This window comes from Colobus angolensis, unplaced genomic scaffold (assembly GCF_000951035.1).
Source record: "Colobus angolensis palliatus isolate OR3802 unplaced genomic scaffold, Cang.pa_1.0 Scaffold476, whole genome shotgun sequence".
Classification (NCBI taxonomy): domain Eukaryota; kingdom Metazoa; phylum Chordata; class Mammalia; order Primates; family Cercopithecidae; genus Colobus; species Colobus angolensis.
Genome location: NW_012118221.1, coordinates 365,873 through 388,578, shown reverse-complemented (window position 1 = coordinate 388,578; position 22,706 = coordinate 365,873). Strand labels below are relative to the sequence as shown.

At 55.2% G+C, this 22,706-nt stretch overlaps 1 protein-coding gene across 3 annotated transcripts in view; it reads right to left on the bottom strand.

Annotated features, from left to right (window-relative positions):
* Positions 1 to 2,047: 2,047 nt before the first annotated feature.
* Positions 2,048 to 22,706, bottom strand: part of JADE2 (jade family PHD finger 2) — a 58,407-nt gene continuing 37,748 nt past the window's right edge. The window contains exons 8-12 of one of the 3 annotated variants that reach the window (XM_011958810.1): positions 21,014 to 21,130; positions 19,022 to 19,486; positions 11,503 to 11,620; positions 8,371 to 8,499; positions 2,048 to 6,763 (exon numbers count right to left, since the gene is read on the bottom strand). In XM_011958810.1, the coding sequence (XP_011814200.1) occupies positions 5,940 to 6,763; positions 8,371 to 8,499; positions 11,503 to 11,620; positions 19,022 to 19,486; positions 21,014 to 21,130 (1,653 nt within the window). In that variant the 3' untranslated portion in view covers positions 2,048 to 5,939. The remainder of the gene's footprint in view (positions 6,764 to 8,370; positions 8,500 to 11,502; positions 11,621 to 19,021; positions 19,487 to 21,013; positions 21,131 to 22,706) is intronic. The other 2 variants (XM_011958812.1, XM_011958813.1) reach the window with 2 other exon arrangements.

Genomic DNA, 22,706 nt, shown 5'->3' with positions numbered 1-22,706 from the left:
CCTGAATCCCCCTGCCCTACATTAATCAGCTGGGTTAGGTTTTATTTATTTTGTTTGTTTTTGTTTTTTTTTAAAGACAAAGTCTTGCGCTGTCTCCTAGGCTGGAGTGCAGTGGCACGATCTTGGCTCACTACAACCTCTGCCTCCCGGGTTCAAGCGATTCTCCTGCCTCAACCTCTCTATAGTCCCTGTAGCTGGGATTACAGGCATGCATCTCCACACCCTGCTAATTTTTTGTGTTTTTAGTAGAGATGAGGTTTCACCAGTTTGGCCAGGATGGTCTCAAACTCGTGACCTCAAATGATCCACCCACCTTGGCCTCCCAAAGTGCTGGGATTACAGGCATGAGCCACCTCGCCCAGCAGACACAGGTGTGGTTTTAGAGTGAGGGGCAAGCCTGAGTCATTCTTCTGGATCACTGTGGTCCTGCTTTGGGCTGGCTGCAGGAGGAGAGAGAGGCTGTCGTGCCAAGTCCAGGGCAGCTGGGCCACAGGGCTGACAGTCCCTTCCCATGGTCAGGTGGGCTGGTCACCCAGATACCCGCTCAGCCCCAGGGCTGATTTCCTACCAGCATCCCATGCTGATTCCACAGTTGAGGACGCTGAGCCCTTCTCATTCACAGCTGAGCCGCTGGAGCTGGAGCTGGGAGAACATCCACAGCCTGTTTGTCCAAGTTCCCGGGAGCCCCAAAAAGGAGACCTCCCTCCATGGGCATTTGGGGCACACACACACTCCACCCCAAATTTACTTCCAATATCTTGTGCATTGTGGACTCAGAACATTGGATCTGGAGGCACCCTTGGAAACCTACTACCTACTGCTCTGGAGAGGAAATGGGTTAATCCTCTGTGGCAAACAACTAAGTCAGTGGCCCCAGAAGCTAAGATTCTTTGAGTTTTAATGTAACCTCTGACCTATGCAGCCTTGCTTTGAGCCCTCAGAGAAGGTTCAAGACCCTTCCCTGATATAGCTTGATCCATCTTTGCATAGGCCAAGCCCTCTGTGAGGAATGACCGTCAGCTTCCCTTGGGCTAGCAACTATTTTTTCATTAGGTCTCCATTGCCTGGAGGTTTTAGGGGGACAGGGGCCTGGCGACATGCAGAGTATGCAACCCAGCACACTGGCAGTGAGGTGTCTGGTCAGGACTACTTGTTAAATGAATGAATGAATCAATGGTGTCACTTCCTCAGAGAAACCCTTCCTGAAACCTCCTACCCCTAGACCAGCCCAGGCCTCTAGGAAAACTCCCAGCTCCCCCGCTGCCTGTGTGAGCTACCCCCAGCAAGGACAGCAGCTACATTCCCCACACTCTTTTCAGAGCCTGACTCAGGGTAGGTGCTCAGAAAATCATAAATAAAAAACAAACTCAAGAGGCTCCTCCCAAACTTTCCTGCGGTCCCAGGCAGGTGGTTATAGCGGGTGGGGCGTGCAGCAGTCCGGCCTTGGATGTGGAGCTTTACCTCTTAGCACATCTTTGACTTTGGGTGCATCCCTCATCCTCTCAATTCCACAGGAATATATTGAAGATCAAATGAAATACTGCCCTGAGGCTAGGTGTGGTGGCTCACGCCTGTAGTACCAGGACTTCAGGAGGCCGAGGAGGATGGATCACTTGGGCCCAGCAATTTGAGACCAGCCTGGGCAACGTGGCGAAATCCCATCTCTACAAAATTACCAAAATCAACCAGGCATGGTGGCACACGCCTGTAGTCCCAGCTACTCAGGAGGCTGAGGTGGGAGGATCACTTGAGCCCAGGATGTCGAGGCTGCAGTGAGTCAAGATTGCACGACTGAACTCCAGCCTCGGTAACAGAGTGAAACCCTGTCTCAAAAAATAATAACAACAATGAAAAATAGAAATACTGCTCTGAAATTATAGCCCTTGGTGTGCACTGAGCATCTTTATTATGATTCCTTAGGAGGTGGCAGCAGATCCCTTGGAAAACTCAGGGATCTTGTGGTTTTGCTGAGCCCATTGTCAGGTGTGTGTGTGGGACTCCCAGGGTTCCCTACCCCATCCAATGCAATGGAGCCTCATACCAGCCAGCACAGAAAACATTGCTTTATTAACTGCGTTTGCCAACACACGAGGAGTGCAAAGGGCTCCCTATGACACAAGCCCTGGTGGGGCTGGGGTCTGGAAGCCCCCATGAGTGAGCAGGAAAGGATGGGGCTGGGAACTATGCAGCAGCGGCAACACAGAATCATGCAGGGCACAGCGGGCATTGGCCACACCCAGGTGACCATACATTCTATTGCTCGTTAAGGGTTGCGAACATGGACAATGTACAAAAAGGAGAAATAGGTCTTTGCGTTAATGAAAAATACATTTTTTCTCTACAAAGGAATCTTTTCTAATACAAGAAAATAAATATTGCAACATAAGCCAAAAATAATTTAAAATTGCTCTTTTCAATATATTTTCAATATTTCTCTTGTATATTAACAAATGGCACATCACTTTCTTTGAAACAAAGACAGAAGGTGTCTCCTCCTGTGACATTCATATCATTCCCCCCCACCGTCCCCTCAAACTCACGTGGAACACAAAGTGTTTGTGCCTCTGAGGGAGAAAGTGGCAGGAGGTGCCTTAAAGAACAACCAAAGGTCTCAGACTCCAGCCCTGGCTCATTGGCCAATGTGGCCAGCGAGGCCAAGAGCATGGGAGAGTGCCCTCCCCAAGGGCTTTGCTACAGAAATCCAGATCATTTTTCAGTGGTTTGCACATGGGCAGAGGTTGGCCACATCTGGCAGTTAGCAAGGAAATGCCAAGTTCAGCCGCTGACAATGTTTGTTAGAATTGGGCAGTTGAATCTCTAGGAATTGTCCCAGCTAGTCCCATAGTGTGCCCATACACAGTACACACAGGCATGCCTGCACGCGGACACACGAGACGTGGCCTGGCACACCCCCCACAAACAATTCAACATCTTTGTCTGGAAACCTGGGGTGGCTTCTCCAAGGAAGCTGAGGCCCTTACATTGCAAATGCTCACACACTGTCACAAAGTCAGGCTCATTTAATAAAATAAACCCTTCTACCTTTCTTCTTTTCATTTGTCTCAAAATACATTTATGATACATAAAAATACTTTTCTTGCACATTATCCTTTGTCACATGATGAGGGGGAAGGAGGTGGTGGGCGGTCAGGTCAGTGAGAAGGGGGATGATAGCCAGAATGAGTTACAGAGCAGCTTCTCCCTCCCTGTGGAGGAGCAGTACGAGTTGGGAGACGTGGTCAAGAGAAAGATCCACCTCCGCCTCTGGCCTGGAAAAGGAACCTGCCTTGCTTGGTCTCAGGGTCAGCAAAGCCCTCTACACTGGGGACAGTAGACCGGAAAAAGAGAGAAGCGGCTGTGACTAACGGGGGAAAGGCTGGGAACTCGGGGAGGATGGGTGGCTGGCATCCTTCTCCTTGCAGCCTGGTGGACATCCTGGAGGTGGAGACAGCTACCTGGAGAAGCCTGCTCCGGGGCTTGGCCTGGGAGTGAAAGGGCTCCCCAAGTGAAAGGCCACCCCCATCCCCTCGCAGCAGCCAGCCAGCCTAACAGACATCTGGGTTCTGCAGGACACAGGCTCAGCGACAGTCCAGTCCAAAGCAATAGCCAATGAAGAAGGAACAGAATCCAGAGGTCAACAACATGAGCAGAGGCTCTTGGAAGAACACCAGCCACCCTGAGGCAAGGGGCCAGACTCGTTGCACCCTCTCCCTAATTCTCCGCCCACCCCTGCCACCAGGGAGGCCCAGTCCCTGTCCTAGGATGGTGTGAAGGGGCAAGGGGCCAAGTGCGGAGACTGCTAGACCCTGGGCTTTCCGGGACCCCTGGCAGTTTGGTTGTTCTTTAAGGTCACCTCTTTGCTTCCTGCAGGGTCAGACTGGGCCATCTGGCACAGACAGGGTTGCAGCCCGAGGTGACCCAAAGCATGGGGAAGGAAGAAGTTCTGTTCAAAGGCAGTAAACAGAGACTGGGGTTGGGACGCTGATGCTGACACTGACTGGTCACTACTACCAAGGCGGGCAGGCAGACTAAACTCTACGGGGTAGCTCATGCCATCCCAATGCCCAGAATCCTTGAAGCCCACCCCACTCCCTCCAAGTCCACCTGGACTAGATACATTTGTCCGATCCTCTGAACTGAGTCATTATCTTTGTTGCCTGTTTTGCTAAAATTCACATGAAACTGAGTGTTGATGACAATGCCACTGTCGTACCTTGATAGTTTTGGAGTTAGGGGTGGATGAAGGTCAAGCTGTTCCCCATCCTGCTTATTTGCTTTATGTATTTGGGGAGGAGGGAACCACATGGTAAAGACATTTTCCATGCTGGTTTCACTGTCAGTATCTTTCCCCTCTGTGACTCTCAGAGTTTAGGAAAGCTCACAGTGGGCTCAGCCCAGGATCTGAAATCTAACACCCAGGTACACTTCAGCAGCAGAAAAGCATCCTCTTCCGAGCGCTCGGGCTCTTCTCCTTGGGTGTGTACAATGAACGTGTTTCTATACTTTGATGCTAGAGAACTCCATTTTAAAAAAAGTCCAAGTGACAAGTTGTCAGGTCCAGGCTGTGCTGTATTATGGTCAAAATATTCTTTGGCATCCACAGAATGATTCGACTGATTCACTGGACTTTTTGCAAGGTTCTTGTTGGAGAACTTCTGGCTTTACCAGTGGCGGAAGTGACCCAGGAGTAATTCATCAAAGAAAAAAAAAATGTTTTCACGGAATTCCTTTTTTGTTGTTCCCTGAGCTATCACCCTGGGGCCACTCTACTGAAACTCTTCAGAGCAACTACCTGGGACCTAAGGGGGGGGCGGGGAAGGCAGGACACGGGGGATGGCTGGGCAAGGGGTTAAGGCTCAGGAACAGGGGAACATCCAGCAAGACTTACAACAGCCCCAGCGGCCAACACCGGCCCGCCCTGGGCCCCGGGATCCCACTGCTTGTTGGAAGGAGGAGTTTCCAAAAGGAAACCACGGAAGAAGCTCATCTCTTAGCAGGAGTGGGAAACTTGAAAAGGCAAGCGGTCTGGTCTGGTCAGCTCTGTCTGAGTGACCAGACTTCAGCCGAGACTGGCCCCGAAGGAAGGAAGGAAGTTGGAGCCCCAGAGTGATTCTCTACAGTGGGCTGGTCTGAGCCCCATGACCCTGTCTGGGCACTGGCCCTCCCTTACAGCCCTCCACCTGCACTGGCAGCTGGCTGTTTGGGAGTCCCCTGAGTAAATGGCACAGCTCAGGAGGGATTCTGGGAACCCCTTCCCAGAGCCGCTGGGCTGGGCACTAGCAGGGGCAGAGCAGCAAGGGAGGGGAGGGTGGCAGGGTGGGCAGGCAGGCCTCAGATGATACGGGCTGATCAGGAACAGCTTTCGGTTCCCCTGGAACCAGCGGGCCCTCTGCACCCCCTCAGTGCTTTCTCATATAAACTCGTTGTGCTTGTGACAGTGAGTAGACTCTGGCTGGGTATTGTTTATTATACTTCCTTGGGGACCGGTGGAGTGCAGCAGGACCCCCCAAATGGATCCCAGTGGAATCTGGGGGCAAGGCGGGGTAGGCCCTGGACTGGCCCATCTGCCATGAAATAATGCCCAAACGACAGTCTGTGTCACCCAGTGGCAGCGGGCTGGAGTCCTGAGCTCTTCTCCACCTTGCCCGCTTCTAGCCAGGAGCCCAGCAATACCACGTGGGCAGGGCAGGGATGGTGCACGGGACCTGGCAGGGTCCTGGCGGCCGGAGCCATGGAAGGAATCCTAACGTCCTAGGCCAGCACAGAGGAAAGACAACAGTGTAGAATTCAAAACTCTCTCTATATTAAAAATAAAACCACGACGGAGTGGCAGCCTCGAGGGTCTGGGACACTCAGCAGAGACTGGAAATGGCAGTTGTGACTGGGCTGAGGCCTTGTTGGGGGACCAGCGCAGGGCCCGGGACAGGGAAGGGGGTGAGTTAGGAGGCCAGTACGCCCATGCGGACCACCTCCTCTGCCCCTGCCTCCCGGGGACCCCGCTGCACCCCACCGTCCTCGGCCTCTACATCTGAGTCGCTCATCTCCCCATCAGAGAAGTAACCATCAGTCTCAGTGTCAAAATGCAGGCTGACCTTGGGCCTCTCAGCCACAGCTGAAGGTGGTCCCATTCCAGCATCAGGCCTGGCACCCGGCAATCTCCGGGTTACCTTGCTCTCGCGGGGCGGCCGGAGCCGGCCCAAAGGCTTAGGGCTCGCTGCAGGGCCAGGCACTTGGACATCTGAGTCAGCAGCTACTGAGGCTGCCTCGTCCGGGGTCTCAGGGGCCAGTGGTGGGGGGCTTTCAGGGGTGGCTAGGATGGGACAGTCCCCGGCTGCAGGGCTGGATGGCAAGTGAGAAGACGTCCGACGTGGTGGCTTCCTGGTAGGTGGCCCTTGAACCCCCTTGCCGCTGCCTGCATCCTGGCCCCAGGTCTTCTTGGGGGCTTTGTCTGGAGTCGTCCGTGAACCAGGCCCGTCCTGCGGCGGTGGTGGTGGTGGTTTCTTCTTGGCAGGCAGGCGGGTGCGGCCTCGGGCCTTCCTAGCAGGGTCGCCAGGTCGCAGCGAGGGGTCCCGCATGAAGCTGAGCAGCGTTTCCTCATCCTGCAGCAGCTCCTCTGACAGCAGCCCCGGAGCAGGGTCCTCGCGATGCCCATTGTTCAGCGGCCACTCGCTCATGGCCATGTTCTCTGCTGTGATCTGCACTGACTGTGCCAGCCAGCTGTTGAAGAAGGTGCCATCGATGGGGAATGAGGTGGACAGGCCTGCTGAGGGGAGAGAGGAGGCAAGTGAGATGCCAGCAGATGCGTGTCCCACCTTTTCAGGAAGCCCGCTGGCGCTCCCAGCACACCACCATGCATCTTCTTCTCTCTGTCCCCCCGTGCCAGACCCAGGTGAGCTACCTTTGTCCATCCCTCCGCCAACACCACCAAAGAGTTGGGACTACTTATACCCTTCTCTCCAGAAGGACGTGCTGCCCTCAAGATGGGCTTCATAATTTGTGGGATGGAGTATAAAACAAAAATACAGGCTCCTTGTTCAAATACTATTAAGAATTTCAAGGTGGAGTGTTACAGCTCTTTCAGTTTGTCTAGCAGGTTTTTTGGACTTTACCAGCAAGCCTGCCATGGGGAAAAAAATTCAAGGTGGCAGCGGCAGAGCATTAAACCAAGAACAAGGACCCTGTGCAACGGCATAGGTTGCTACCCAGCTACCCACGAAGTTGGCCCTGCCCACCACTCCCACTCTGGTGGGGTTGGGGAAGGAGGAATCTGGAGGAAAATGCCCTCAGGCCACCAGACGGCACTCGGTCTTTATAAGCGTTGCCTCCCAGAGCTTGCAGCAAAGAGCTTGGATAAAGGGATCAGGCACGAATAGGGGTAGCAAGCAGTATCCAGTCCCTCCTGGATGTCAGGGGAGAGAGGAGGCAAGTGAGATGCCGGCAGATGTGAGGGAGGCAGATCCTTCCTCCCTTACCGCGGTCTTGGGAGGGGACAGCTGGCGAGACGTGAGTCTGGGTTTCCTGTTACACACCCAAGTTATGCCCTTCTTTTTGCGAGAGGGGTGTGAAATGAAGGAACATGGTCTTGCTCTGTCACCCAGGCTGGAGTGCAGTAGCATGATCATGGTGCACTGCAGCCTCAGCCTCATGGGATCAAGTGATCCTCCCAACTCAGCCTCCTGAGCAGCTGGGAATACAAGCATGCACCACCATGCCTGGGTTGTCCCCTTGTTGAGACAGAGGGACAGAAAGGATGACCTGGGGCTTCTGTCCCAGAGGCAAGGTCTGGAAGGGGACTCCATGACGCTCCCCGAGATCTCTGGAGGAAGCACGTGAGGTCCATGAGTCACACTGCTCCCACTAGGCTGCTCTGCCTAACAGGAGGCCTGGGACAGTGGAGGTGATGGGCAGGGCCAGGGCCTGCAGCCACTCCTCTGGGTATCTCTGGGTAGCTCCAGGAAAGTCTGCTGCTGTTGCAGGAAGGGCCTATTTAGAGGATTCTGGGAGAGTAAGACAAGGATGGGGCTTTCTGGTAGATCCGCCCCTCCCAGCATGGGGCCTATCCTGGGGGACTCTGGGAAAATCCAGCCACCAGGACCCAGCCAGGGAAATGACCGGACAGTTCCTGAATGGGTGTGGTCCAGCCTCCATCCAGGTCTACAGAAGGGGCATTTCCCAGGATGTCACACGGGGCTCTGAGATCTGTCTCCTTTGTGGGTGGAAGGTGTGTGCACCTGGGCAAGCAAGGGCCTGGTTACCGCTCTTGAGCCTCAGTCTCCTATTCTGTGCAGCTGGCCTTCTGCAGGGCAGAGCTGCAAGTGTGGTGACGGTCAAGCCTGCCCGTGTCTGCAGGCCAGCATGGCCCTCACTCACCCAGCTGCCCCAGGACTGAGTCAGGCCCCGCCTTCACTTTCTCTTTCTTCTCAGTGCTGCCCTTGGAGCCCTCGCAGCCCTTCCTCTTCGAGTCACTCTTCTTGCCCTTTGCTCTCCTCCCAGACCGCTCTGTGTCAGGGAAAGCGAGATGAGGAGGGAGATGGTTACCCTGAGTGGCCTCAGTCAGCACCAAGATCCCTGCGTGGCAGCCCAGGAGTCCTCCAACAGTCAGTGCTCACCCTCTACAGCAAAAAGGTTGAAGCCAGGGGACGGCTGGCATGGTGGGGTGAGCCAATTGTCCACTGTGCCCTGTGGGGGACTTGGGGTGGCCACAGGACCACAAGAAGAGGCCCTTGCAGGACCTGGACTCTAGTCTGACCTGTACAACCTGCAGCCTTGGGAGAGAGTGTGGGTGGTGGGAAGAATGGCTGGAGGGGAGTCTGGACAGGTCAGGGCCTTGAATGCCAGGCTGAGGAGCTAGACATGTCAGTGGAAGGAACACTAGCTGAGGGGTCGAGAGGCTTGGGGTCCATTCCTAACACCAGGGTCAGCTCCCTTGAACCAGTCTCCTGCATTAGTCTCTTGGTTGGCTTTCAAAGTCAGGCAGTGAACTGGATGGGAGATTCAGGGCGCATCTCTGGCCCTTGTATCCTTTCAGTTCAGGCTAGGCCTCAGTCTCATCTGTTTTGGTTTGTTTTGAGACCGAGTCTTGCTCTGTTGCCCATGATGGAGAGCAGTAGTACAATCATAGTTTACTGCAGACTTGACCTCCCAGGCTCAAGTGATCCTTTAGCCTCAGCCTCCTGAGTAACTGGGACCACAGGTACACGCCACCACACCTGGCTAATTTTCAAATTTTGTAGAGACAGGATCTTACCATGTTGCCCGGACTGGTCCTGAACTCTTGGGCTCCAGTAATCCTTCCACCTTGGCCTCCCAAAGTGCTGGGATTACAGGTGGGAGCCACTGTGCCTGGCCACATCTGTTTATTTATTTATTTTTTAGAGACAGAGCCTGGCTCTGTTATCCAGGCTGGAGTGCAGTGGTGTAATCATAGCTCGCTCAAGCAATCCTCCTGCTTCTGCTCCCCAAGCAGCTAGGAATACAGGCATGTGTCACCATGCTCAGCTAATTTGTGTAATTTTTTTTGTACAGACAGGTTGGTCTGGAACGCCTGGCTTCAAGTGATTTTCCCACTGTGGACTCCCAAAGTGCTGGGATTTTAGGCATGAGCCACCGTGCCTGGGCAATCTCATCTGTAACATGGCATGTAACCAATGCCCAGATACGCTGGAGGCAGGCTCCTGGAGAGGCTCCCCACTGCTCTCAGGACAGTGTAAGCTCCTCCCCCAGGCTACAAGAAGATCTTGCACATGTGACCCTGGTTACCCATCACCCCCACTTTAGGTGTCTTCCTTCTGCCTGGTGCAGCCATTCCAGCCTCCTTCCAGTTTCTCTGCCAAGACATGTTCTGGCCACTAAGTCTCCAAATACGCAGTTTTCTTGTCCTATCCTTCACCTGATTCAGCTCACAGCCCAAATATCATCTCCACTAGGAGGCCTTTTCCAGCCGCCAAGTCAGACAGCCTCGCCGACATGCACACAGCCCATGACCCACCCCAAGCGTCAAGCCTCAAAACAGTGTGAGCAGCAGCTTTGGACAGGGCAAACCAGTCGTCTCCAAATGCCCCGCCCTGCCCTGAACAAACAGTTGCCTGTTGTTGACACTCAAGACAAGGAGTTGCAAATGTCCCCAGAACCAATGCAGGGATGTGAACCCTCCAGGCTCTTGACCATGCCTCTGGAATCCTGTGCCTCAGGGCACTGCTTTGGCTTGCCACCCTCTGCTTCCTGAACTGTGGATGCTTTGCGTGGGCTTCTCCTTCTGCAGCCGATATGTGGCCACAGCCAAGTGCCAGGAGGCCTGAGATGTTGTCGGAGCATCACTGCTTCTGGGAAGACATCCCTGACACTTCTATCCCTGCACTGGCAGCAACTGTAGCCTCTGCGATACCACGTTCCTTTCTCTCTCCAGATGGTGTGTTCCACAAGGGCAGGAACCCTATCCAATCCATGCTCAGTTAATGCTGGCTGAATGAATAAACAGAAGACAGGGGGCCTGGAAAGCTCCAGCAGCCAGGAAGCTGCCACAGTCTTTGGGTACATGGTGGGCTCTGCATGGCCACGACTAGCACCTGAACTTGGCAAGGCTAGATGTTGGGGCCAGAGTGGATGGTGATGCCAAAGAACAATCAGGTCAGCTCAGCTCTCAGGCAGAAGTAGGGGCAGCAGAGGTCCTCAGTCATTTGCTCCAATGGTGGCTCAGCAGCTTTCCTCCCTCCTCTCCACTCCAGGCCCAGCTCAGCTCCGAGGCTGAAGTGGCATTGGCAGACCCTGGCTCGAAATCTCTCTCCACCCAGCTATTTCTGCTGCATGTAAACGAAACACTGGGGTACCGCTTTGGGGGCTAAGTGTTGCTCTTCTTAACATGTATATGCTCCAGGAAGGGTCCTGTGTCTGGCAACATCCACAATTAACAGATAAGATCAATGTCAGAGCTTCCTTCAGCCTTTGATTTCCAGACCCATTAAACACACGTGACACCAAGAGAATAAGAAGAATAAGAATAAAACAGCAGAAAACACTGCAGATGCAGGGCAAGAATCCTGTTAGGGTCAGACAGAAACAATAGCCAGGTCCTGTCACATCTCTGGGGCAGCTGCCTTCTTCAAAACTGACTCCCAGGCACACCAGGGTTCAGGGAACCTCACCAGCTTCTGGCCCTTCCTGCCTCAGCACCAGCAGAGAGCCACTAGGACTTCTTCTTTGTACCTGTTCACATGCAATCAGCTCCTGAACTGCTGTGGCCTAGTCAACCAGAAAGCTCCCTGAGGGCAGGCCTGATGCCCACATTCCAACGTCTGGCTCTTTGCCTAGTGACACACAACCCAGGACTCTGGCAGGCCCCTGTCTGGGCCTACTAATTGGATGGTGAAGGGCAGGGGTGGGGGCCGGTGGCCCCTGGCTCCATGCAGATACCCCACCAGGGTCCAAAGACACACCCTCGTGGGGACCCAGCCCCGCAAGAGAGGGCACACGGAGGTGGCGGCGGCAGGTGGGGAAGGCGCCTACCTCGACACAGATCCTGTTCAATAAGTTTCATCTGCAGGTGGAATATCTGCTCCTGGAGTTTGCAGATGGCGTGCTTCGTTCTCTCGCGCCTTGTCACCATGTAGCACAGATTTCTAACCTGAGAAAACAAGAGAGATTTTCCACCTTACTCACAGGCAACCACCCCAGACCTCCCAGCTCTGGGGACCTTGCTACGGGTAGAGACAGTGCAGGGGGGCACAGGTTACCACCATAGCCTATCCTGCCCAGAACATCTGCAAACCGATTCCCAGACCCTGAGCGCATCCTCAGCCCCGTGCTGCATGTCTCGGACACAAAACCTAAGGCCACACACAGCCTCGGCCCTGTGGTCCCTGGCCGAGCCAGAGCGGCCAGGGGAGAGCATCTGGTTAGATCGGCCCAGCATGCCCACCTCCTCCTCGGGGTCTTACCTTCCTGGTAAGGTCAGCCGTGCTGCCTCCCAAGGCCCTGCCAACATGGTCGCTCTCCTCTATAACCACAGTGCCTGCAGACCCATCAGGGTCTCACCAGGTCACCAACTTCATCCCTCTGCCTCCTGTCCAAGGCCTTTCTTTCCCAGTAAAGAAATTCTTCAGACACAAACGGCATGGCAAAAACTAACATGTGTCCTGAGCCACAAATGGCCCTGGTACTTGCAGCCAGAGAGAACGCCAGCAGAATAGCTTTGAGCAGAAAGGAAGTCCTAACCCAACTGTGCCCAGCCTGCAGCCAACCCATGTCTACCCGCTGCACTGGGACCTGAGCCAGGCTCATGCCATGCTGGCCAAGGCTTCCACATCCACACAGCCACCTTCAGTCTGCCAGTGACAGAACTCCTCAGCAGAGAGGACAGAGGCCTCTCTGACTGCCTCAAGGCCAGCTGAGAAGAGCCCCTTGGGGCCTTAGATACCAGCTTCTAAGCTCATGGGACATGGACCCCTCCTATAGGTGGTCCCACAGGAAGCATCTGCAGGATGGACCATGCTGCTGCCTGCCCACCTGGCACCTTACCCTAGTGGGCCATCCCTCCCTGGCTGCTCTCAGGGCAGGCCACACTTCCGGAGCCAAGACCAAGCCCTCTCCCTTGAGACACTTCCTTGGTCTTCAGCACAGGATGGAGACTCCATTATCAGGGACAGTTGGCCAAAGCTGCTCAGCTTGAATCCTGGGTCCCACCAGGGTCTTTCCAGCTGGGACCAGGCTGTTTCCCGTTGGGTTCCATCTTCAAGGCTGAGTTCAGTCTTCATGTCCTTAAGCTGGGGTGACCTCTGGTTCCAGACCCCCTGCCTGTTGGCATAACCATCATTTCTCCCAGTTCGAGGGCAGCCAAGAATAGACCTCTCTTCTGGGTATGGGCATCCTCCTTTCTTTCCTGAGCCCGGCTGTGAAGGATATACCACAAAGGTGGCTCCAGCCTCAGGCCTCCACCCGATGCGCTCTGCATGGACTTTCCGTGGCCTTCCACGCTGGTGTGCGCGCCCTCAGCTTAGACCGTGAGCACCACGCCATCCACCTCTGAGCCTCAGCTCCACCTATCTCTATGGCCAGTACCACTCCAGGGGGCCACCCTGGGCTGCAACCACCTGGACCCAGCCTGTGAGCCCTGGCTCTAGCCTACTGGGATGGCCCATCTTTCTGTCAAAACCTGGACCTCCTAAAACCACCCTCCAACCAGCCTCCTTCCCCTACAGCCTTAAGCACTGGTTATAGCTCTGTGGACTTGCACTGTGCGGGGCCCTGGACTCAAGCAAGCAACGCCGCGGGGGCCCCTTTCTTCTCAGGGTGGGTAAGTGCTGACCAACTACTAACAGGACCAGGTGGCTCCGACCCACACTTGGGGGTGCTGAGCAAGGCGTCTTGGACACACCAGCAGCCAGTGGGAGTGGGAGTTGATCACACGGCGGGGGCAGAGCCTGGGAACGAGGAATCCAGGCCGGAGGGAGGCAGAGCAGAGCCTCATGGCAGGAGTCTGAAGGGAGCAGTGAGGAGTGGTGGGGCTGGCAAGGGAGGAGGGCAGGCGCTGAGGCTTGACTGAGCCAGGCCAAAGGAAGCCAAGGATTTTCTTTTTTTTCTTTTGAGACAGGGTCTCGCTCTGTCACCTAGGCTGGAGTACAGTGGCATGATCTCGGCTCACTGCAAACTCTGCCTCCTGGGTTCAAGCGATTCTACTGCCTCCACCTCCCATGTAGCTGGGATTACAGGCGTCTGACACCACACCTGGCTAATTTTTGTATTTTTAGTAGAGATGAGGTTTTACCATGTTGGCCAGGCTGGTCTCGAACTCCTGACCTCCTGATCCGCCCGCCTTGGATTCCCAAAGTGCTGGGATTACAGGCATGAGCCACCGAGCTCGGCCCAGGGGTGGATTTTCACAGAGTAGTGAGACACTTCCCTTCTCCCTTCTTCCCTTCTCCCACCTTCAGTGGCTTCTGTACGGGATTGAATAGTGTTCCCCCAAATTCATTTTTACTGGGACCCTTGCAACGTGACCTTATTTGGAAATAGGGTCTCTGCAGATATAAATAGTTAAGATGATGTCATACTATATTAGGGTGGGCCCTTGATCTACTATGAGTGGAGTCCTGACACAGGGGCCTATAGGGAGAAGGCCATGTGACCTGGCAGAGGCAGAGGCTAGACAGATGTCCGCAGACCAAGGAACAGCAAAGATTCCTGGCAACCACCAGAAGCTGGGAGGCACAAAGAGACTCTCCCGCAGAGCCCCCGGCAGGAACTAATCCTGCTGACACCTCAACCTTGGGCTTCCAGCCTCCAGAACCGTGAGGATGAATCTCACCATCCAGCTGGTGGCAGGCAGGCAGGCCTAGGAAACTAACAGGGATGCTGGGCATGAGACACCGGCAGCCTTTGGAAGGGACTTGGTGTGGCGCTCAAGAGGGAGGGGCAGCCAGCACCCCCACGTGGGGCAAAACTGTGGGCAGCCGTGAAAGACAGTGGAGCCTGAGAACTCCAGCCCTCGGAGTGAACAGTCAGGGGAGAGTGGTGGATGACCATTGAGGCCAAGGAGTGGCCAGGGAGGGAGGGGGTAAACCGGGACCTCAGTGGGGACCTGGTCAGAGAATCACAGGAAAAGGACTCCAAGACTAAGGGCAGGTCTGATTGTGGCAGCCACTGCTGAGAGGGTCGGGGGATGCAGAGGTAGGCGGGGGAGGCTGCAGGCGGCCCAGGTGGCAGGCTCTGGGATGTGGCGGAAATCCGGCCAGAGTGGGCAGCAAGGATGCAAATACCATGAGGGATGACAGGAAAGGAGAGATGGGGGTGGGAGCAGAGGAACCCACGACTAGAGGGAAATAGGGAGGGAGGATTCGCTTTTGAAGATGAGAGAGGGTTGAACAGATTCAAATGTTGGTGGAAAAGGACCCACAGAAAGGAAGAAGAAAAGACAGACTCGTGAGCTGCAGGTGTGGGCCAGAAAAGAGACCCTGTGGGGGAAGGAAGACAGGAGGGAAGGGAAGAGAATGGACCGAGAGTCTCGGCTGGCAGAAGTTAGAGGCCCTGGTGTGAGGACAGAGGGGAGGCTGTCCTGAGGGAGGCAGGGCCCAGCACGTGGGCAGCAGGGATGAGATGGGGTGTGTGGCAGCGACTGCCCTGCTCAGCGCTGTGGGATTTCTCCTCATGGAGGGAGTGGCTCTTAGTGGGTGAGGCTCTGCCAGGGGTCTGGCCTCAGCGAGGGACAAGGGTTGGGGCATAGCAGGCCAGTGCCAAACAGGGAGTGAATGAAGAAAGCAGGACAGAGAAGGGTGGAGGGCCTGGGAGACAAGTCAGCAGGGAGAGCAGGAGACTGTGGGCAGGGAGGAGGAAGTGACGATTTTTGGGTTACTGACATGGGAACAGCTGGAGGTGGTGACTGGGCTTGGGTGAGGCAGGGGCACTAATGGGTTGGGGGAGCTCTGGAGATGGGAGGCACAGGGGCAGAAGAGCCGGATGTCTGGAGGCTGGAGCTGCCCAGGACAAGGATGCTTTTGGTGGGAGGCCAAGTGGACCACCATCCAGGCACTGAGGCCAGGACACACTTCCTGCTGAGTCTTTCCCTCCTTGGGAAGTTGTCCCATGTCATCCTCTGGGCAGGTGTGTGTCTTAGAGCTGCCTCCACCCTCTCAGCCCCCTCCTCAGGCCAGGTCAGGCTCCCAGATAAACTTCTGGTGACCAGAGCCAGAGCTGCAAGCAGCAAGTCCCTGCACAGCCTGCTTGTCAGCGCGGTTGCTAGGGGACACCAGCCGGCACTTGTCGGGCTGATCAACAGCGCTGCGATTTTTTTTTTTTTTGTCAGCCATAAATAACTCTAGGAGGCTGCAGTGGCCATGCCTTCCGAGGGTCCGCTGGGGCCGAGGCCCAACGCTGAAGTTTTAGGAAAGCACATCTGGTTGACCATAAAATGGGATTTCATGCTGGCCACAGCCCTGGCTCCTGTTTCTCTCAGCAAAACCCCTGCCTGGCTGAGGAGGAACGAATCAATCTGGAAGGATGCTAGGTTCCCAGGCCCTAGCACTGGGCCTGCCCTGTTGGTCCTCTGTGGAGCCCACCCTCAGAGGGCATGGGCTGGCCTCCCTTCTTGTAAGAGCCAAATGCTGAGGGGCCAGGACAGTAGCAACAATCACGGCCAACAACGGAGGGCACTGTGCTAAGCTCTGTCCCTCACACGCACTGTGACCCCGAGGTCAGTCTGATCCTTATTCCCATTTTACAGACAAAGAAACTGAAACTCAGAGAAGTAGAAACTGAAACAAAGAAGGCACAGAGCTGGGAGTGCAGGAACTGGATGCAAAGTCAGGCTATCAAGGCCTCGACCTCAAGCCCTGCCCCATCTTCCGATGATTCCCGCCCAGGCTGGCGTAGTGCTCAGTTACAGGCTAGATACTCTCGGCTGCCGGCACTGGGCCATGGTCCGAGACTGGGCCTGCTGGCCAGGCCACCAACCACCACGGGCCTTTGCAGAAAGCCTCCCCCGTGGCAGGGTTCCTCTCGCTGTTCATTCACCCAAGTTGCAAATGTGTGACCAGGAGAGGCCTTGAGGCTGGGCCGCCGACGGGGGTCAGCTTGGCTCATGGTTGTCCCTCCTCGGCCCTGCCAGGGCTGTGCATGCCCCTGCTCTCATCGAAGCTGGTGCCCGCCAGTCCAGCTTGGTGGCTGCTCAAGAAGCAGCATTTGACAGGGCCCCCTGAGCCATAACAGGCTGCACGTACTTCAAAATTGGCCCTGCTTCCTCTTCCTGGAGGAGGAGTGGGATGGTTCACACCTGACTCTGGAGTGTTCTGGCCCCCACTGGAGGGGTCTGTGCAGCAGCTCTCATTCCCCAGAACCCCAGAGCCTGCCAACCTCAGCCCCAGGCCCCACCTGAACCAGCCGAGACTGGGGTGGGAAGATTAGGGGGCTGAGAAGGGGAAGCTTTTGCCCAGGAAATTTACAGAATAGAGAATAAGCCAACAACTCCTTTTCTGTCCCGGACTGAGGTCCAAATTCAAGCTCAAAACCCCTGGGATGGAGTTCCTCTAAGGCTTCCTGTTATTCGTCTCTCCGAGCCCCAGTTTCCTCATCTGCTCAGCAAGGCTGGGAGGATCTTCCTCAAGTCTCTTTTTCCAGGATGATGACTACATAAGTGAGTCAGCCCTTGACCTCCCTGGACAACCCAGCCAGGAACAGACACATGGGCTGACCAGCACAGAACAGGGAAGTCAGTTTTTTTTTTTTTTTTTTTGAGACGGAGTCTCGCTCTGTCGCCCAGGCTGGAGTGCTGTGGCCGGATCTCAGTTCACTGCAAGCTCTGCCTCCCGGGTTCACGCCATTCTCCTGCCTCAGCCTCCCGAGTAGCTGGGACTACAGGCGCCTGCCACCTCGCCTGGCTAGTTTTTTGTATTTTTTTTAGTAGAGACGGGGTTTCACCATGGTAGCCAGGATGGTCTTGATCTCCTGACCTCATGATCCGCCCATCTCAGCCTCCCAAAGTGCTGGGATTACAGGCTTGAGCCACCGCGCCCGGCGGGAAGTCAGTTCTGAGGGGATGTTTGGGAAACAGTAGGAGTAAAAGCAGGTGTTTCCCCTGGAGATCCAGCAGGTGGAGACATGGTGGCCTGAAGAAGACTCTGGAAGCAGCTTCAGTCTCAGAAGGTCTTACACCTGATGCCCCTGCCACATGTGACAGGAGGCTGGGCTGGCCAGGAGGTGGTGGCTGCAATGTAGATGGCCTTGCCCTCTGTCCTGGCTGGAGCCAGGGACATCTGGTTCCTCCCACCCCCACCTCTTCCTTCTGGCCTGGTGGCAAGCTGGCTGCCAGGCAGTGAGTGTGCTCCGGGGCCAATAGGTCATCTCCCTCTTGAGCAGGCTCCAGGGCAGATAAGGAGGAAGGAGAGGAGTGAGGAAGTTGGGTCCAGTGCCACTTCCCTGACAGTACAACACCCCCGGAGATGTTCTACCCATTTTACAGCCTTGCCCACTGTGATGCAGATAAGAGAAGCAGCTGTTTCCGGTCACACAAAGCTCCCTGCGTGCTCCTGCCCAGAGCTGTTTCCTGACAGGACCCAGGGAGAGGGCGAGCATGTGTGTCTGAACCCAGGGGAGACACTGTGACATGGTCCCATATGCTCTGGAACCCTAGAAATGTCCCAGAGAGGAGAGGCCAGAACAGCCTGTGGGGTTCAGAGGACTGGACAAGGATCCAGAAATCCTGCTTCATTTCACTCAGCCCCCTGGACCAAGCCACCGTCATCTATTTCCTAGCACACAGCTGGGGGCGGTTTTCAGCCAGCCCACCCATTCCTCGGACTTCTCCTCCAGGAAGTGATGGGTGGAAGTCCCAGCCACAATGTGTCAGTCCCTCCTTAGCACTTCTGCAGCTTCCAGACACACTGTGATCCACCAGCCCAGCCTTGTGTGATCTACCAGCTCCTTTCACCTCCTCCTTCCACTCCACCGTTCCTTGAGTCCACCCTGTCTCCTTCGTGCCTCTGTTCTCTTTGCCCTGCACCCCACGGAGCCGCGTTTACCCATCTACCCTGCCCTGGCCCGGCACATGCCTGTTTGGCTGCTCCTGGCTCTTGATGCTCCTGGCTTTCAGCATGGGTTACAGGGACAGCTTGGGAAGCCCCCGTTCCTCCTCTACCTCAGATTCTCAACGCAAGCTCATGTGTTAGGACCAGGCAGGGCCCACAGAGGCAAGCAAGTGCTAGAAGCCTGGGTCCTCGCCCTAGCTCTGGTGCTCCCAGTCTCCTGACTTTGGCAGGGCCCCCACCATTCACCAGGCCTGTGATAGGGCTGGCACAAGAGGGACTCAGAGACTCAAGAACTGGACTCTTCTCTGTTCTGTAAAGTGTCAGTCACCCCCATACTCTTTGGGACCTGAAAGCCCTCAGCCACTTGGCAGGCTCCTGCAGCAGTGCCGGCCCACCAGAGCTCACAGTTTGAGTCCTGGTGAGTCCTCGCTGCTCCAGGGCAGTGACTGTGGCGTGGAAAGGACTCCTGGACCCACCAGGCAGGCGGGCGGGCAGGCAGCATGCGGACTCACCCTCTCTAGGTCCTGCCGCAGATGGGTGAAGAGCTTCAGGCGGCGGTAGAGGACGTCCTGCTCCTGCTGGGCCAGGTTGTCCACCTCGTCGGTCTTGGGGGTCAGCAGCGGCTGGTTGGCGTTGGCTTTCCTCTTCAGCTTCCAGTACTGGTAGATGAAGTCGACCAGCACCTCAGCCAGGTCCAGCCGCTCAGCCACCTCAGCAGGTTCCACCAGCTCGTAGAAGTCCTCCTCTAGCTGCTGCAGCCGCTGCTTGCGCAGGGTCACCTTTTCTAGGTCCTCGCCAGCCTGGCTGGGCTCTGCAGGCTCAGATGTGGGCTCATTACGTGGGCCCCCATCACTGTGCTCCTGGCAGAATGACTTGAACTTGACCTCATCATTGTCTGCTAATATAGTCCGCATTTCCAGGCTGTGGTCAAAGGCGCATGTGACATGGAATGCTGTGACGCAGGAAGGCATGGAACACTGAGGGGAAAGGAGGAGCAGCATCAGACATGGAGGGAGCCTGGTGGGAGGGGAGAAGACAGAGGGGCTTCCCCCAGGGCTCTACTGAGAATGCACAATGCTGGTGAGAACCTAAATAGAATGGCGTGGGCTCCCGACCTCCTGTGCAGGATGGGAGTTATGGCGGGGAAGGAGGAGGAGCTCTGGGGCGCCCGGAAAGGAAGCCCATTCAACACCACGTGCCCTGGGGGAGTCAATCAGAAGACAGTTGAGAAACACCTCTGGGACAAGCTGCATTTTTTTTTTTTTTGAGAGAGAGTGTCTCACTCTGTTGCCCAGGCTGGAGTGCAGTGGCTCCATCTCACTGCAACCTCCGCTTCCCAGGTTCAAGAGATTCTCCTGCCTCAGACTCCCAAGTAGCTAGGACTACAGGCGTGCACCACCTAATTTTTGTATTTTTAGAGATGAGGTTTCACCATGTTGGCCAGGCTGGTCTCGAACTCCTGACCTCAGGTGATCCACCTGCCTTGGCCTACCAAAGTGCTGGCATTACAGGTGTGAGCCACCACGCCTGGCCTCAAGCTGCATTTTTGTGTGGGCAAAATGACTTTGGCATCACAGAGCATCAAAAGAAAGGCTGATGATGGGTCACTGGCTCATCTAAGTTGGGGATTGTGGTCCCCTTTTTGTCCTCTGGGAAGAGGGGCTGGACTTAGACCCCTTCCCTCTCCTTTCGTCCAGACAGCTTCAGGCTTGACCCTCTCTCTTAGCCTTGGATGATGGCTGTGGGCAGCTGATAACCGTGTCAGCAATCATGCACCCAACTATTACGACTGCTTATGCTGCACTCACAAATCCTTTTGAAGGTCCATGGATGAGTGGAGGCACAACTAATGTTTACAATGACAACTCTGTTCCTAAAAGATGAGGCGAACAAAGGATGACTCCCACCTGCACTCCTAAACTATAGACCCAAGGCATCAACATCCCCTGGGAGCTTGTTAGAAATGCAAGTTCTCAGCTTCACTCCAGACCTACTGAGTCAGAGCCTCTCAGGAGTAGGCTCAGCAGTCTATGTTTACCGAGCCCTCCAGGTAATTCTCATGCACGCTAGACTTTGGGAATAGACTTTGCTAAAGACAGACTGGTACAGCTCTTCCAGTGTCAGGAGAGTCTATTAGCTTAGCTAGAGGAGAAGTTTGATTCTTAACCCCTAATGTGTCAAGTTCAATGTCAGAAGTGAGGCTAATATATTCATCGAGCCCCAAGACACTTGCTTTCAGGGAAAGCCAGAGTTCTCAGCACTCCAATAGGGTGGTGAGCCTTGGTTTCCCAGGTCTGTTCCCACTCCCTAAAAGACCAGAGGATGGAGAAATGCTCCCCATCAGGTGCAATTCTGACTCTGGCCCCAGTCCCACACCCCTCTGGGGCACATCAGTCTGCAGCCCCACGGAGGGGAGAGGGTGGTGGCAGCTGCTGTTCGACGCCCCAAGCATGCCTCTCTCTCAGCCGGCTCCTGGCTGCAGGAGGGTGAAGTAGTCCACATACCTGGATGCAGGTGCCTGTGCATTCCTTGCAGAGGCTGCAGGACAGAGCCCAGCGGCTGGCTGGGATATGCGAGATCTTGGTGATGGGCTCCATCTTCTCTGGGCAGCCGATGCTGACCTGGGCAGGACACAGGGGGCTGTATCATTCCTCTCATCCCCAGCCTGCCTCCAGGGATCTCCAAAATGGGGGTCTGTCTGCTGAAACTAGGTGGTGGGCAGACAGGGCAGTGGCTGAGCCCCTAAATCCCAAGTCCCTCCTAACACCAAACAAGCATGGCTCAAAGGCCGGAATTCCTCCTAACTCTCCCAAGCTGACCACTGGATGAGTGTGTTAGTGTGTGCTCATCTGAGACTCATCTTAAATTGTCTGTGAATGTGTGAGTGTGCCATCAGTATGTGTAGTTGACTGTGTGTGTGTGCTTGCGACTGTGTGGGCCTTGACAGAGAGGTGCTTTGGTGTGTGTGCACAGGTACATGCAAGATCCCCCTCCTTTCTGCACTCAGGCCTTTGTTAATAACATCTTCAGAGTTCTTGTTACAATTTGTATTTATATTACTTATTTTTCTAGGCACCAAGAAAAAGTCTCATGGTGGGACCTCCCCTTGAAGGTCTTTAGGGCTCTCCTGGGGATATGCCTTTGTTGAGCCCTTCCTATGGGGACAGGCCTACAACTATGCCCAAGTCTACTGGGCAGAGACCACCCCACAGCCCAGAGGCAGGGCACATTTGCCTCCCCATTGCTGATGCCTGAGGATGGAAAAAGCAATTCTCTCCAAAGGTCCTGAGCCAAAGGGTCTTTATGATAGAGTCCCTGTTGGTTCTGTCTCTGCCATGCCCAGCCCAGGGCACACTCATAGGTGGTCCCAGTCTTCAACGTGCTGATCTGCAAGCAAGTGCCTACCGCTGACACAAACAACTGTGATCACAGAAGCCTGCAGTGTGGGCTTCAGACTGGGAGCCCAGGAAGGAGAGCGCCACTTATGGATAGGGCCACCTGGCTTGCTTCTGGGCACAGGCAACACTGGAGTGGAACCTCAATCTGAGTCAGTCCACACAGCAAGGCTGGGGCTGAAACTCTGGTGCATTTTAACATTTCACATTTTTTTTTTTTTTTTTTTTTTTTTTTTGAGACGGAGTCTCGCTCTGTCGCCCGGACTGGAGTGCAGTGGCTGGATCTCAGCTCACTGCAAGCTCCGCCTCCCGGGTTTACGCCATTCTCCTGCCTCAGCCTCCGGAGTAGCTGGGACTACAGGCGCCCGCCACCTAGCCCGGCTAGTTTTTTTTGTATTTTTTAGTAGAGACGGGATTTCACCGTGTTAGCTAGGATGGTCTCGATCTCCTGACCTCGTGATTCGCCCGTCTCGGCCTCCCAAAGTGCTGGGATTACAGGCTTGAGCCACCGCGCCCGGCCAACATTTCACATTTCAAATAAAATGGCTGGCCTTCCGGGCACCCAGGACCTCTGCTAACTCACTGACTCTGGACCCAGCCTGTTGCTGGTGGCACTCCCACCTGGACTCAGAAACACGCCCACCCTGCCATCCTAGCCACAGCCATAGCAGCAGGCCCACCAGCCAACTTCCCTTTAGGCTTACTGCCTGCTTTGCTCTCTCTTTTTTTTTTTTTTGAGACAGAGTCTCATTCTGTCACCCAGGCAGGAGTACAGCGGTGTGATCTCAGCTCACTGCAATCT